Source organism: Vombatus ursinus, unplaced genomic scaffold, assembly GCF_900497805.2.
Source record: "Vombatus ursinus unplaced genomic scaffold, bare-nosed wombat genome assembly UNPS02014812.1, whole genome shotgun sequence".
Classification (NCBI taxonomy): Eukaryota; Metazoa; Chordata; class Mammalia; order Diprotodontia; family Vombatidae; genus Vombatus; species Vombatus ursinus.
This window is the reverse complement of record NW_020954590.1, coordinates 29,134,208-29,148,997: the sequence shown is the minus strand read 5'-3', so window position 1 is coordinate 29,148,997 and position 14,790 is coordinate 29,134,208. Positions and strand designations below refer to the sequence as shown.

Below are 14,790 nucleotides of genomic sequence, written 5' to 3'. Positions count from 1 at the left end.
CTTTGGCAACCTTTATCCACATATACCCCTGACCTACTTCTATTCGCTGAGTTCCACTTTCAAATCAGTCATTGGCACAGCTTCTCGGGATAGAGAACAGGCTGAGCAGTCTTGAGTTTGGAAGGGGAGGTGGTAGAAGGACAGTAGGAGCTGCTGCTTCCCACTCTCTGCTTGATGCTCAGTGACACGACACCAGATGAACCAGAGGAGAAGAGACCTGGGGATGGAATTGTCTACATTGCAGAAGGTGCAGGGCAGGAGTCATTGAGGTTGGGGAGAGAGGTTTCCACTGGCAAAGAACCGAAAAAGTAAAGGAGCTGGCTCCCTCACTCCCCTGAGCCTTTTAGATCTTGGTGCTGCTGTTTTTATCTCCCTTTGGTCACTCAGCACTCCTTATACCTTTTTATCATTGCTTTTGTTGTTGTTTTTTCCAAGACTGCTTGTCCCCATCCACCAATAATCAATTCCTCAGAATGTTGCAATAGCTCCTACCAAGCAAGGGTTGGTCAAAAGCCTTTTAGGTGAAGGTATAACAAGAAAGAGTCTTGGACTCAGAGTCAGGAAGACCTAGATTTGACCCTGGTTTAAATAACCATAAGAAAATCACTTAACATCTCAGAAACTCAGTTTTCTTAGGGGATTGTTAAAAAGATCAAATTTGATTTATAAAATATAAAGTGCTTTACAGATCGTAAAACACTAAAGAAATATAAAATATCATTATTACAAAAATCCAAAATAATACTCCCTGTTGAGCACATTATGAGCACAGCTTTCTCCTGTTTTTCATTGCTGCATTGTATGTCCTTAGGTGTTATTAGGAGGCAGATGTTAAACCAAGAAATAATTTTAGCATTTCTGGATGCTTATTGGATTATGTCCAATTATTGTCAGTGAAATTTCAAAATTACATAGAAAAAAGGGAGAGGTCAGAAGTTAACAACAACGATGATCTTTGTGTGTATTCTGTTTTCTAATGAGAACACAGAGACATTTTTCTCCTGGAAAGTGGAAAACTAAACCAAAAAAAATGGATTTAGATTAAAACAGGAGCAATCTCATTTAGACATCAAAATCATATTGTCATTATGACAAAGCATTAGGAAAGCTAACTACAGAGAAAAAAATAAAGCTATAAGGCTAAGTAGTAACTCATAATATAACAAGGAATGTACTTATCAGAGATGTGGCTAAAATGAACTGCGGCAACAAATGAAAGGGAAGGAGGGGGAAGGAAATTTCTCCCTGTAAAATGTATTCTAACAGGCAAGCAAAATGCTTTCCTTCTGACTTGTCTGAGCCAATGGGAATTTGACATGCTAGAAAACCTGATCCAAATCCCTTTGTCCAAGAAAGGTAGAAGAACCAATAGGTGCTCTAAAGAGCAGGCATAGAGATCTGATGATCTTAGCTGCCAAAATGATTTTCCTAAAGCAAAGGCCTAACCATATTTCTCCCCTGCTTAGAATGCTCCATTGGCTTCCTCGGTTTCACTCAACAACCCATCGTAGATCTAACCCATGAATTCATCTAAAATTTTTTTTATACATGACGTAATTGCAGAATCTCATATATTCAGTCTAACCCATACCTGCCAGTATTCCCCTCTAAAACAAGCCCCAAAAGTGGTCATCCAAACTTCACTCAAGAATCTCCAATGAGGAGAAATCCACTCCCTCTGAAGGCTGCCTGTTGCATTTTTTTGATCATTCTGACTGTTAGAAGGTTTTTTTCTTTATATTAAACCTAATTTTGCTTCTCTGCAACTTCCTTCTCATTGTTGCTCATTCTCCCCTTCAGGGCCAGACAGAACATATGATGGTCATTCAAATACATGAGGGCAGTTATCATGCCCCACTAAATTTCTCTTCTCCAAGTTAAATGTCCCCAGTTTCTTCAGTTGATCCTCATAGGTCTTGAACCATCTTCCTTCTTCTCTTCTGGCTGCTTTCTTATTTAACAATGACCTTCCTAAAATGTGGTGCCCACATTACTTTTTACCTCCATATTCCTGGACACTGTGCTTCTTTTTTTTTTTCTTTTTGCTAACCTGTCACAATCTTGAGTTTTACAGAGCTTGTAGACCAATAAAACCTCCATACGTTTTTCAGATGAACTGTTGTCTAGCAATTCAGATGAACTCTATATTTTCATCTGTAAAATAAGAATACTACTACTTGCACTACCCAAATCACAGGGTTGTTGTAAGGAAAATACCTTGTAAGTAGTAGCACTTTCTTCCAAGATTCCCAAAGATATTATTACATTATAATTCTTACTCTTCAGAAAAACAGTAAATGTAAAGCATTTGCCGACTTTAAGATATATATATATATATTATATATATATATATATCAGTTTATATATCAGGGATATGTAAATATCGCTTGTTATTCTAAGAGCAAAATATTCTACAGATTTGCTATGTTAATTTTTTGTGGGGGTGGGGTTAGAGGTGGAGAAAATTATATCAAATCATAAGATTTGGGGAATGTAAGGGCCGTTAGAGTTCATCTAATCCAGTCCCTGCATTTTACAGATGAAGCTACAGACCCCAGAGACATAAAAAGAATTGCCAGGTCACATATATAGTTATGAATTTTATAGGTGCATTCCCATATTTCTCTGACGCTTATACATTGGGTTGACAAGGGCTGTAGAGGCAACACTCCCTTTAGAAATGAACCATGCTTATGCCAATGACCAATGAACAAATAGCAAGCCTGCATTAAGAAGGCTCTTAGACCAGCTGGAAATTTTGCCCACAGTATGTGAGATATGTGGAGGGGAAGAAATATCCCTTGGCAATTGGGAAGCTGAGCATCTGTCAGAAAAACATGCTCATTTCTTTTCTAGATTTTTTGAAATGGATTAATTACTATGTCAAAAAAGAATGCCAGGTAATCAAGGATATTTTGACTTCCGTCCAACCATGACTCATAATACCTGAAGCAATTTTTAATCAGTACAGAGCTTCCATTCCCTTGTTACCAAAGGAAATTGTTACTGTTGATATTCATGGTAGACAATGCTAAGGGTGTGATTGAGTATATTTTCTTGGATGGCAGCCTGCTATTACCATAGGGAATTTCATAGATATGTATATCTTTCTAAGAGTGCCAGAGACAGACAGATAATTCTTTAAACTGCATGGTATAAGACTTTTGAAATCAAATTAAAAGAAACCAACACAAAATAATAATAATTATTATAATAATAGCTAACATTTATATAATGTTTATGATGTTCCAGGCACAGTGCTAATTACTTTGCAATTATAATCACATTTGATCCTCAAAACAATGCAGGGGGAGGGGGGGATAGGCACCATTTTTATCCCATTTTACAGTTGGGAAAACTGAGGCAAATAGAGGTTAAGTGACTTGCCTATAATTACAGAGCTAAGTAAGTGTCTGAGGCTGAATTTGAACTCACCTTCTTGACTCCTGGCCCAGCACTCTGTGCCACCTAGCTGCCTTCCAAAATGGCATAAGATACACAATAGGGGATATTGTTTGCTCTTTCTTGTCTATAACTTAATAATACTGTTATGGTTGGTTTTCTTAGAATCTTAAGATTTTAGAACTGAAACAGTAGAGATCATTTAGATGTTGTGGTGTTCAGTCATATCAGTTGTGTCTGATCCTTCCTGACCCCATTGGGAGTTTTCTTGGCAAAGATACTGTAGTAGTTTGCTATTTCCTTCTCCAGCTCATTTTACTGATGTGGAAACTGAGGCAAACAGGGTTAAGTAACTTGTGTAGGGTCACACAGCTAGTAAGTATCTGAAGTCAGATTTGAACTCAGGTCTTTCTGATTCCAGGCCTGACACGCTATCCGCTGCACCACCTAGCTGTCCTAGAGATCATTTAGAATAATGCCATAATTTTACAAATGAAGAAACAGATTGCAGAGAAGTGAAATGTGTTGCCCAAGTCATATAGTGTCATAACCACCATTAAAACCCAAGTCTAGTTAGAGGATCCATAGATGTAGCTACATATAATTTACCTATAATGATTCTCTATAAAGATTACCCTCTCTTGGGCAGTTTTCAAATAAGCATTTTATTATTGTTGAGGGATATCTCTTGGCTTTTCTAATGCTTTCTTATTTACTCATTATCACAGATCCTCTACATCAAAAAGGAGACACGAAAAGAGATAGGGACAATCAGATATTTCAAACATGGGTCAGGTTTCTGAAGGCCCAGAGCCACATATAATGCAATAATCAAGATTCATTTACATATAAATGGATCTCAGGGCAGTTGCCTCAGCAGCATAGATTTCTATATCTCTCCAAACCAGTCACAGAATATAAATATATAGATGTCTAGATATATACACACATACACCATACACACACTCACATATATATATAATGTATGCATATGTTTTATGTACACATATCTACAGATATAAAATACATCTATCACATGTATAGATGTAATGTGATATATGCATATATATTAGATATAGTATACAATTTGTGTATATATACCTACATAGATGGAGGCAAACAGGTGATTCAGTGGATGGAGCATTGGTTCTGGAGTCAGGAAGACCTGAGTTCAAATCTAGTCTCAGACACTTACTAACTGTGTGACCCTGGGCAAGTCACTTAACCTCTGTTTGCCTTAATCCCCTAGAGAAGGAAATGGAAAACCACTCCAGTATCTTTGCCAAGAAAACCCCATGGACAGTATGGTCCACAGGATTACAAAGAGTCAGATATAAAATTTAGAAATGAATGACTGAACAGCAACAACATGTATGTGTGTGTACATATATGTATATATAATATGCATGTATCTCCATATAGATATGTAGAAGGTTTCTATACCATGTTACCTTTCTTAAATGTACTAGAAGAAGAAATTGTATTTGTTAAATAGGTTTCCTTGTTTAAAGATGGACTTTTTTAGTTAGGTCCCATACCTGAAGTAATCGATTTTAGAAGCATTTTCTCATTCTGGACATTGGCAGTCTATTGTCATAAAGAATAAAGTAGTGAAAAGAACGCCAGACTTGTGAGCTGTTGGCCTGGGTCCTGCCATTACCCACTCTGTGGCCTTGGATATCATTTAATCTCTTTAAACCTTAATTTCATCTTCTATATAAAACAGCATTAACTCAGTGCCTGCCTCACAGTATTATGAGGCTGTAACAAGATTTGAAACCTTTGGTAATCATAAATCACTACATATTTGTAAGCAGATATTGTTATGATTTTAGACCTCTTACAAATAATTGTGGGAGGAAGTATATTGGAGTGGAAAGGGCGATTGATTTGAAGACAAAGAAACTGGGTTCAAATCTCAGCTCTGCTACTTTCTGCCTGTCTGATCCTAATTCACTTAACCTCTCTGGGCCTCAGTTTGCTTATCTGTAAGATTGGGAGGTTGACCTAGACAGCTTCTAAGGTCCCTTCCAATTTGGAATTGGATCAATGATCTAATCAATGATTAGATTAATTAAATCAATGATCTAATGTTACAGTAACCCTCACAATTTAAACCCCCCTGTTAACTTAAGGAAACCTGTAATTTAGTTATTGTTTTCCTGCTGGAAAAATCGGCAAACTATATTGTCCATAAATATTTAGATTTTTTCTTTTGTGAAAATAACTATCTACATGCATGTAAAAACATTTTTTTTTTTAATGGAATGATGTCTAAACAAGAGAGTATTCTAGTCACAGGCATTCTCACTATGGTAAAATAGAACAGGCATGAGAAAGGGAGCCAGGAATCTGAATTTCAGGCTCTGCTGTGGTATGTTTTTGCTGTGTGAACTAGGGAAAATCATTTTATGTCTCTGGGTCTCAAATTGGGCTAGACGACTTGCAAAGTCCTTTCCAGCTCTAACATTCTGTACTTTTATGATTCTATAGACATTTGGATTATTAACATCCCGTACATACATGCATGCATGTTTCCCATATATACTACACAGATATAATTACAGGTGCTAACACCGCCACCGCTGCCCCCCAAAAAATTTTTTTTGAAAAGAATCCCACTTCACTAAAGTTAGCTTTCATGTAAAGCCACAGAGAACAAGAGGTGTCGTAAAAACCATTCTATGCCTTTATTGCCGTGTCCTAGGCAGACCAGCAGCAATCAGGGCACATGGATGGGAGGGGAGTCAAATTTCCAGTGCCTCTAAATTCCCTTCTTTTGACAGCCGTGATAGTGGGGACAGTAGAAGTATTTTTGTCAATTTGCATTGTCTCCTTAACAAAGTCATAAAAACCCCCAGGTTAGCCCACCAAGTTCTATTTAGTCCATAATACAGTTAAAACACTTTCACATTTGACATAGTACTTTGTCCTGCTACTTTGTCCTGCCATTCATTATGGGTTAAATAGAATCTTGTGAGTTGAGCCAGGAACCCAATATTCACGATTTATGACATTCTTTCTATGGGAAAATGCATTCTGAATTTCAAACAGCTGACTTAAAAATGAAGTTTTGGGACATGACCTCTTTCTGAGGCAGGGCTTGCCTGCTTTAATTACCCAAAATATATTTTCCGTTTATTCCAACAATTATCTTTCCAAGAAAATGCTTTTCTATCGTTGTTAAACATTTCTGCCTACGGTAGAAACAATTATGTATCACATTATATACATATATATATATATATATATATCACCAAATATATGACACATGAAAGTGCTGCACTTGGAGTTACAAAGACCTGGGTTCAAATGCTCTCTGTTCACTCACTAGCCACATGACCACAGGCAAATCACTCTGAGTTTCAGTTTCTACATCTGTAAAATGAAGATAGAAACACCCATTGTGCCAAACTCACACGACTCTTAGAAATATAAAATGACTTAATATTCCATAAAACAGTTATAAAGTATTAAAGCATTCTATTAAAGACAGTTATCATTACTACATCAACTTCTGCATTTTAGGTTCTCAGTTGGGATGGACCAATCTTCAGGTCAGTTTGGTAACAGTTTTGAAAATGGCTTTAGAACTCATCGAAAGATTAACGGCTGTTCCCTAGACCTAGAGTCACAGCAATATCAAAAGTATATGCGGATATGTAGGATCAAAGAAACCTTCAGTTATATACTGTAGTAACCCACTCACTTTACAGATCTGAAAACTGAGGCCAGGAGACGTTAAGGTCACATAGCTTGTTAGTGGCAGAGCTGGGGCTGTAATCCAGCGCTCAATCCCAATTCAGTGTTCTTTTTTTCTACATCATGGATGTGTGCATACCTACACACTCACACTCTTTCTGTTATTCAGTTAACAGTAGGATGTCAGACATTGGTCTGGCTCTAATTTTCAGCATAAGCCCCAACCCCAGAAACACTTCCACAAGGCCTTTAAAATAGTTGAATAGTACAGTAGGAGTGCACTAGAGGCAACAATACAGTCAGAAATGTTCTAGCTAGAGTTTTTTATTATATGCTAGGTACTGAGGACGTAAAACAAAAATTAAGTATTCCGTACCTCCGAGGGGCTTACATTCGTGCTAGGAAGAAGGGATGGGTATAGCTTATTAACACAAAGTAATATAAAATCATTTTAAGAGGGAGGAAAGGTGGCACCTGAATTGAGCTTTGATGGGTCTACAAAGTTGGGGTGAACAGGGAGTGAATTCTAGACTTGTCAAGACCATCTTTGCAAAGGCACAAAGATAGAAAATGGGATATTTTCTGTGAGGAACAGCTAGCAGGCTAGTTTGACTAGAACAGAAGGGAAGAGGAATAATAGGAAATAATAATAGAAGGTCATTGAAAGATAGGTTATATGGATGGCTTTAAATGCCAGGCTAGGGAGTTTTAATTTTATCCTGTCATCAGTAGCTTATTGTGAAGATTAAATGAGATATTTCTAAAGTATTTTAGCACAGGGCCTGGCACATAGGTGATTAGTAAAGGCTTATTCTTTCCCTCCTTCCCTCCCTCTTCAGGAATCACCTCAGCTACTTTATTCCTTTGTTAGAAAAATTAAGGACAAACCAAAATAAAAAAAAAATAGACCCAATAGAAGAAGCATATCTTCAAAATATGTAGATAATAATAATAATCAAAGCTTACTTTTATATCACACTCACGATGTGCTAAGCATCTTACAATTATTATCTCATTTGAGTCTCACAACCTCCCCGTGAGATAGATGCTATTATTATCCCCATTTTACAGTTGAGGAAACTGAGGCAAACAAGTGACTTGCCCACGACCACACAGTCAGTAAGTTTCTGAGGCCAGATTTGAACTCAGGTTTTCCTGACTCCAGGCCCAGAGCTCGGTCCACTGCACCACCTAGCTGCACCTAAGTGTGCTTAAGCACCCATACATGTCAGGTATCCAACAATTCACTTAAAGGGACCATGAGGGGGGACTGGAAGAAGAGACATACAAAAACAGTTGATGGTTCAACTAATGATTTCTCTTCTAGATTTCTGCAATGTACTCATCTGTAAGTAAGCCAGGACAGACTCTTCAAGTGCCAGAATCCACTTACTCCTGTATTCAAGATGTAGCTCCAAAAAGATCACCATCTTCTGGTAATGATCTCTATGCCACAGTACGGGACTTTGAGAAAAACCCAAACATCAACATGCCTCCACCAGTAGTCAATTCAAATGGGGAGCCGGAGCCTGATTATGAAGCGATCCAGTCATTGAACAAAGATGAAGAAAAGACCATGTCAATGGCTAATGGTAACCACATCACTTTTCCAAAAGAAAATGACTATGAAAGTATTGGAGATTTACAACACAGCAAAGATATCACCAGACTTTAATGCCAAGACAACATTTTTTTTAACATTATACTGTCAGCAGTTTGAATATGTTTCTCTATTTGAAGAAAAACAGAAGGTCATAATAAATTACAAATTGCGCATTGCTTTAGAGAATTGAAAACAATGGAGGGGCAGTGACCATTTTCCAACCTTCCCAAGCAATAAGGTACACACAGATATGCATTCACACATATATAATAAAAAGAGACAAACATTTCATCCCCCTCCCTAAAATGGTTCCTTTCCTCTCGCAGTGAAGATAAAAATGTTGGTGGTTCCTGAGAATGTCCAGTATTTTAAAATGGACCATATTCACTGTAATGGATGCCACTTGCCTAAAATACTGCCTTTCAGAAGAGCCAGTTGTTGACTGCTTTTTGCTACCTGCTGAAAAATTTTAAATGAGTGGCTGTTTTCCTTCTCACGTTCAAACTGAACAACTCAGCCCAAGGATTTTCTCCCCCAAGGTTAAGGATTTTTACTCCAGCATAGACCTGTTTGGATGGGGGGGAGCTTGGCTAATGTGTTTGCAATGCCAATCTTCAGTGTTCTTCAGGAAGCTGCTTATTCAGCAGCTGAGGATTCCAACTGCAGCCCACAAATAGGGTTGGGGACCTTCTGTGAGTCTCTTCAGAGTTTTGTCACTTCTTAGGTTGGCACTCCACTAGTGGCCTACAACAAAAGTACTTCAATTCAGTTTTAGATGCTTTATTTTATTTTTCTAGTCAAGAACTTTTTTTGGTATTTTAAGAAGATTCAGAATTTTTTCAGTATTTTAAGAATGTTATGGTACTTATAGAATTCTTTTTAATTCGCCGGGAACTCATTATTTCAAACAGAGAGCCTTAATCTTTATGTTTGGACACAGACCACATATTTGGACAGTGGCCACACTGTCTGGCTCTGAAGGGCTGGGAACATGAATGTGTGTTTCAAAGTATCTCTTCTGTCCACGTTATAAAAGTCTTGACTGGCTTGTAGAAGTCGTTCTCAGAAATTAATCTGGATTCAGTAGAGCATTTGTAAGCATTTACTTTTAGTATGTAAATAATCTAAAGCATTTTGTTTTGTGCCTACGTCCAAAAGAATATCAGAAATTATGTAAATTAACTATTTTCATTTTATGATTCATTTATAATCTTCAAAAAGAAAACAAAAACTCAAAAAGCACATAAGCTAGTTAATTACAGCTAGTTGGTTGTTTTTTTACCCTTTCTCTAACCACGTATCTAAGTCTTTAAAGATTAAACTTTTCAAATGGTACAAGGGGCTCCTGATCAAAATCACCTTGGTAAATGAATAAATGAAATAAGTGTATGTTGCTCATCGGTACTAGTACTTTGGGGTACAAATTTTTAGGAACACTTGGTTGAAACAGTTGCACAGAGAAGGACGAGGAATATTCCTCCAGACTGTCACTATCCATAGTAGGTGCTTATCTGTCATTTCTTTCAGGTCATTAAAATCCAGTGATTATTCAGTCTACATAAACAACTTTTGATGAGCAATTAGGGATTTGCCTACCTTTTTATACCAACCTGTGGCCAGTTATCAGACTTCAAGGAAGAACATGTTCTGGTCTAGGCTGGCCTTACATGTACCCACTCAGGTCTCACAAAATGACCATTCAAAGATTTGTCCACCTTTCCTAATTTAAAAAAAAAAAACCCTCATTATTGGTGTCATTGTGAATGGTGGTTTACAGTCATTGGAAAACTGCAGGTTCTTCTGACCACTAGAAAAGGAGGCAGTTATTCTGTATTGCTATTGATAACTGTCACCTCTTTGGCTTCCTAACTTGTGCTGTTTTCTCTCTCTGTAACAATGAAGGTGATTTGGGAGAATAAAGCTGCTTGAAAAATACATAGAGTTCCATGGATGTGCTTTCCAGCAGTTGTAATCATTGCTTTGATTCTTTGGTTGCTCTATACATTTAATTAAATTTACAATTCTGAAATAACAAGATTAGCTTAGTAGGAAGATTAGCTGATTAGCTAATCAAGCATAGATTTTATTTCTGCAGAGATCCGATCTCCTGCTAAGACATTAGGGGTACAACAATAGTCTTAGCAATAGAATGTAAACTAGCCTAAATTACGTTTCCATAGTACGAGAAAAATGGCAGCATTCCTAGAGATCTCATGCTACTGAGTAGTTGAAAATCTCTTGTTTAGTGTAGCCAAATATTCATGAGCACAAGTAATGTGTTGAGCACTTTCTAAGTCAATGAATTAGGAACTTAAGAGGGCACATCAATTCTTTTATAGGCCATAGGGTCTCCATTCAATGTCTGTTAATAGTAATTAGCACATATTCATGGCCATCTGGGCTGTTCCGTAAATAATGGACTAAATTATTACCTCTTGGCCTCAGGAGGTTATTATTCATCTCTAAATGCATCTCTTAACTACAAGAAGAGTAACTTGGTACTGAGGACGACAGAACTTTCTAGAGAGAAACCCTCTTTTTTGCATATAGTCATCAATTTTCCCCTAACAACTTTCAAGTGTGGATTCTGTGTACCAGATCTATAAGATATGCATTGTACATCTCTCTTGATTTTGAGGACCCTGACAGAGGGAGATGTGAGGTCTGTCAGTTAATTAACAGGTTGTAAAAGAATATTCAAAGAACCTGATTAAAAGTACTACCCCCCCAACACACATTTTCTCTCTCTCTCTCTCTCTCTCTCTCTCCCTCCCTCTCTCTCTCTCTCTCTTTCTTTCTCTCTCTCAAAGATTGGAACATAGCGCAATGATTTCTACGAGGACAGGGTATGGAGAGGAGTTTGCCCAGATACTAGGCAGGGCATTATGTGTTTTTTCAAAGAAAATTACTGTTTTCCTTTATTGTTCTTGTTGGACATTAAACAACAAATGAATCATTCATATAATTTTCCATACTTCTACCACAGTTGAAAGAAAATCTGAAGAGAGAAGTTAATCACATCTACCAAACCCTAGGCTGTTAAAATTCAAATATACATGAAGGATACCTTTTATGAATCAGTTGTGTTATTCTTTTTATGAATTATATTGGAGTTCTTTAAATATATGAAAGATCTGTTCAGTTCTTCCATACATCCGAATTACAACCTCACCTGAAATGAGCTGTTTATATTCTTTTGTCTTTGTTATTGTTTCAAACTGGAGATGTTTTAAAATTCCAGTTTAATTTTTTATGCCCATTATATTTTTTGAACAGAAATTTTATCTGAAAATGTGTTTGAAGAATTTGCAGGAACAAGTTACAGCCTAGAGAAAAAAAAAATAGCAAATTTCCCCAAAAATTAATCTAATGTTTATTATTGCATCTCCTGTCCTAATACAAATTATATCACTAGTTCTTTTAAAACATTTTAAGGTATAGCTGTTCCTTAGGCAAAAGTTGATGATCATTGTTTCAGTTGCCTCAAAGTCACAAGAATCCAAGGAACTGTGTTTAATTAGGTGCTAAAATTAATGGCTGATTGTCAACACAAAGCAATATTGTCATTTTACTTCGATGTGTGACAGAATCTATTTATTCAAGAGAACATGTTTTCTTAATTTTTGTAATTCTGTGTATTTATTCTTTTTTTAACTGGTATTTTACAAAGTGAAAGCACCAAGCACCTGGTTATCACTTACACATATCCCTGGCACTCATTGAATGAGAAGCAGTCAGTAATGTGCCATCTGAATGTTCATCTGAGAGATCAGCTGAACTGTTGTCAGAGAAGCAAGTCTGTAACATATTCTCTAACATATGGTGATTTAAAGGAAAAACTTTCTTGAGGAATTCTGACTCCTTAAGCTTTTCTTATATGAAAACATTCAAATTCTTCACTATCACTTAGATCTTCATAATTTTCCCTGCTGCATCATAATCCCTACTGAGAAGTTTTCATCACTAACTTAAGAAAGTTTTTCCTGTTTCTTTGACTCATAGGGAGGATGACAATGGAAATGTAAATATGTGTACTCCTCAGATATGGGTATAGTAGGAGATGACCCAAAGCTTTAAAAAAGGGGGGGGGAGGTAAAAGTGAGAGAGAGCAATGGAGCCAATGCATGGTGACTCCCCAGACAGCCATAGCCAATAAAAACATGGTGGTTATCTTATTTCATTCTTTTTAATAATTTCCACGGTTCTAGGTATAGAATCAGCAGGCAGTAAAGTAGTGTGGTTTGGTTTTTTTTTTTTTTTTCCAAAAGAATGTACTCCAGGGATGGCAGCATGGCTATAATTTCAAGACTTCTGCTATTCCAAAAGTCATTCACATCAAGACTAAATTGCAATTTTGTAAATGAGTAAAGGCCAAGATTTTCTTTCAGTCCTCCGTGTAATAGTCAGTCTCATTCAGTGTGTTATAGTGATACTGTTCTGCTCAAACTGTTGATTAGTGCTGCTCCACCAGATTAGCATTGGCTGCTGAGAGCCCAGTAGGTACTGATGGTTATTTCCTGGATATCTTGACAAGTTTATTGTACAATGCTTTTGGGGAATTGGGGGTTGTAGGGTTAAAATATAATGTTCAATGTTAAGTGACTTATGTGAAAATAGGAACACGTCTATAAATATAGTATGGCCTTTATTTACAGTGAAACCCTCATTTTGCTGTAATATCTTCTTGTTTTGTACTGTAACTTTCTGTAAATGCTTTAAACCTCACTTGTGCCATTAGATGGTTTGAACAAAATCTAGCCAATAGAATAACCCAAAGTGCTGAGATTAGAGTGATAAGAGAACAGTCCAGAAAATCATGATAAACTGGAGCTAACCAGTCAGTATTATCAGAATACGCTAAGGGAAAAAAAGGATGAGGAGAAGAATATTCACATTCTGTAAATGTGCAAATGAAGCTTCATTATCCCTGTCCTTCATTTTATCCAGGCACAGAGATTTGTAAAGTGTTTGATGGCTTTTTCTAATGTTGCTTTTTTTTTTCAAACCAGTCTCCCAGATCCCTTCAAAATGTCACAGGAAAAGAGATCTACGGTCATGTGGTACTTTTCAGTTATCAGCCAATTTGGTACTATCTTCTCTTAGTACAATTAGATTAGATTTTGTTTGCCAGTATGCTGTTTGTGCACTGTGGGTATTTGTCAAAGATGTATTATGCTCTACTTGTCTTATCACACAATGTAATGTGTTCAAAAGGCTGGTAATTACCATTACTCAGACTCCTGTGTTTCAGATCTACAGAAATAAAATGGTTCTATGTTACCTTTTAAATGATTGTGTAGGTTTTACACATTTTGTGTTTCTGTGGGCCATAAGATGGAAGTAGAACAAAATATAGTGATGCGACAGAAATACAAGTAAGAACGTCTCTAGTCTGCATTCCTTATTCATGCTGTTTTCCTTGTGAAAGTTGATCACTAGAAAGTTATACTATCTTCTAAATAATTCCCACTGATTTTTTAAGGATTTTTCTTGAGCGAAAAATAATTTGGGGTGCTTATGTGGTTCTTTCCTGAATGTCTAAGGTAGTATTTATAATGTTGAAATTATGAGATTCATAAAATAATGAGAAAATATATCACTAATATCACACCTGAATTTTATGGTGAAAGATGACTATATCTGCTCCAATATTTTTATTGTTCTTTTTGCCCCAGCTTCTCTTACAGTAACAGCCCTTATTTTGCTTCGTACAGCATGACTCTCATGGCTCTTCTCAATCCTTCCACCATAATTAGGACTGTCAAACACTTATGGTTCCACTTGAAAATTTTCAGCATCAGTCATAGCTCCAAAACGTAAGGTCTTCACAAGCCAATGGTGAGACATTCCTTAGAGAACCTGGAAGAGTAAAGCACCTGTATAGCACTTGTTTCCCTGAACCATGTGACATCTGCCATTTAAAATGATGATACCACTGGCCCATCATCTGTAGAATGAGTTATGAGTTGCTTTTCCTATATCATTCAGCCATTCAGGCTTCTTTACCTACTCTTCCTTATGGGAGATTGGTTGTCTATGGTCTTGAAAGAGGTTTGTTGGAATTGGTTATGTTGCCACCTTGA

The 14,790-nt window shown here is 36.8% G+C and overlaps 1 protein-coding gene across 3 annotated transcripts in view; it reads left to right on the top strand.

Moving 5' to 3' along the window:
• The window catches only part of LOC114053917 (phosphoprotein associated with glycosphingolipid-enriched microdomains 1-like), a 230,057-nt gene extending 216,062 nt beyond the window's left edge, over positions 1–13,995 (top strand). For all 3 annotated transcript variants that reach the window (XM_027877051.1, XM_027877050.1, XM_027877052.1), the window contains one exon: positions 8,432–13,995. In XM_027877051.1, the coding sequence (XP_027732852.1) occupies positions 8,432–8,779 (348 nt within the window). In that variant the 3' untranslated portion in view covers positions 8,780–13,995. The remainder of the gene's footprint in view (positions 1–8,431) is intronic.
• Positions 13,996–14,790: the final 795 nt, after the last annotated feature.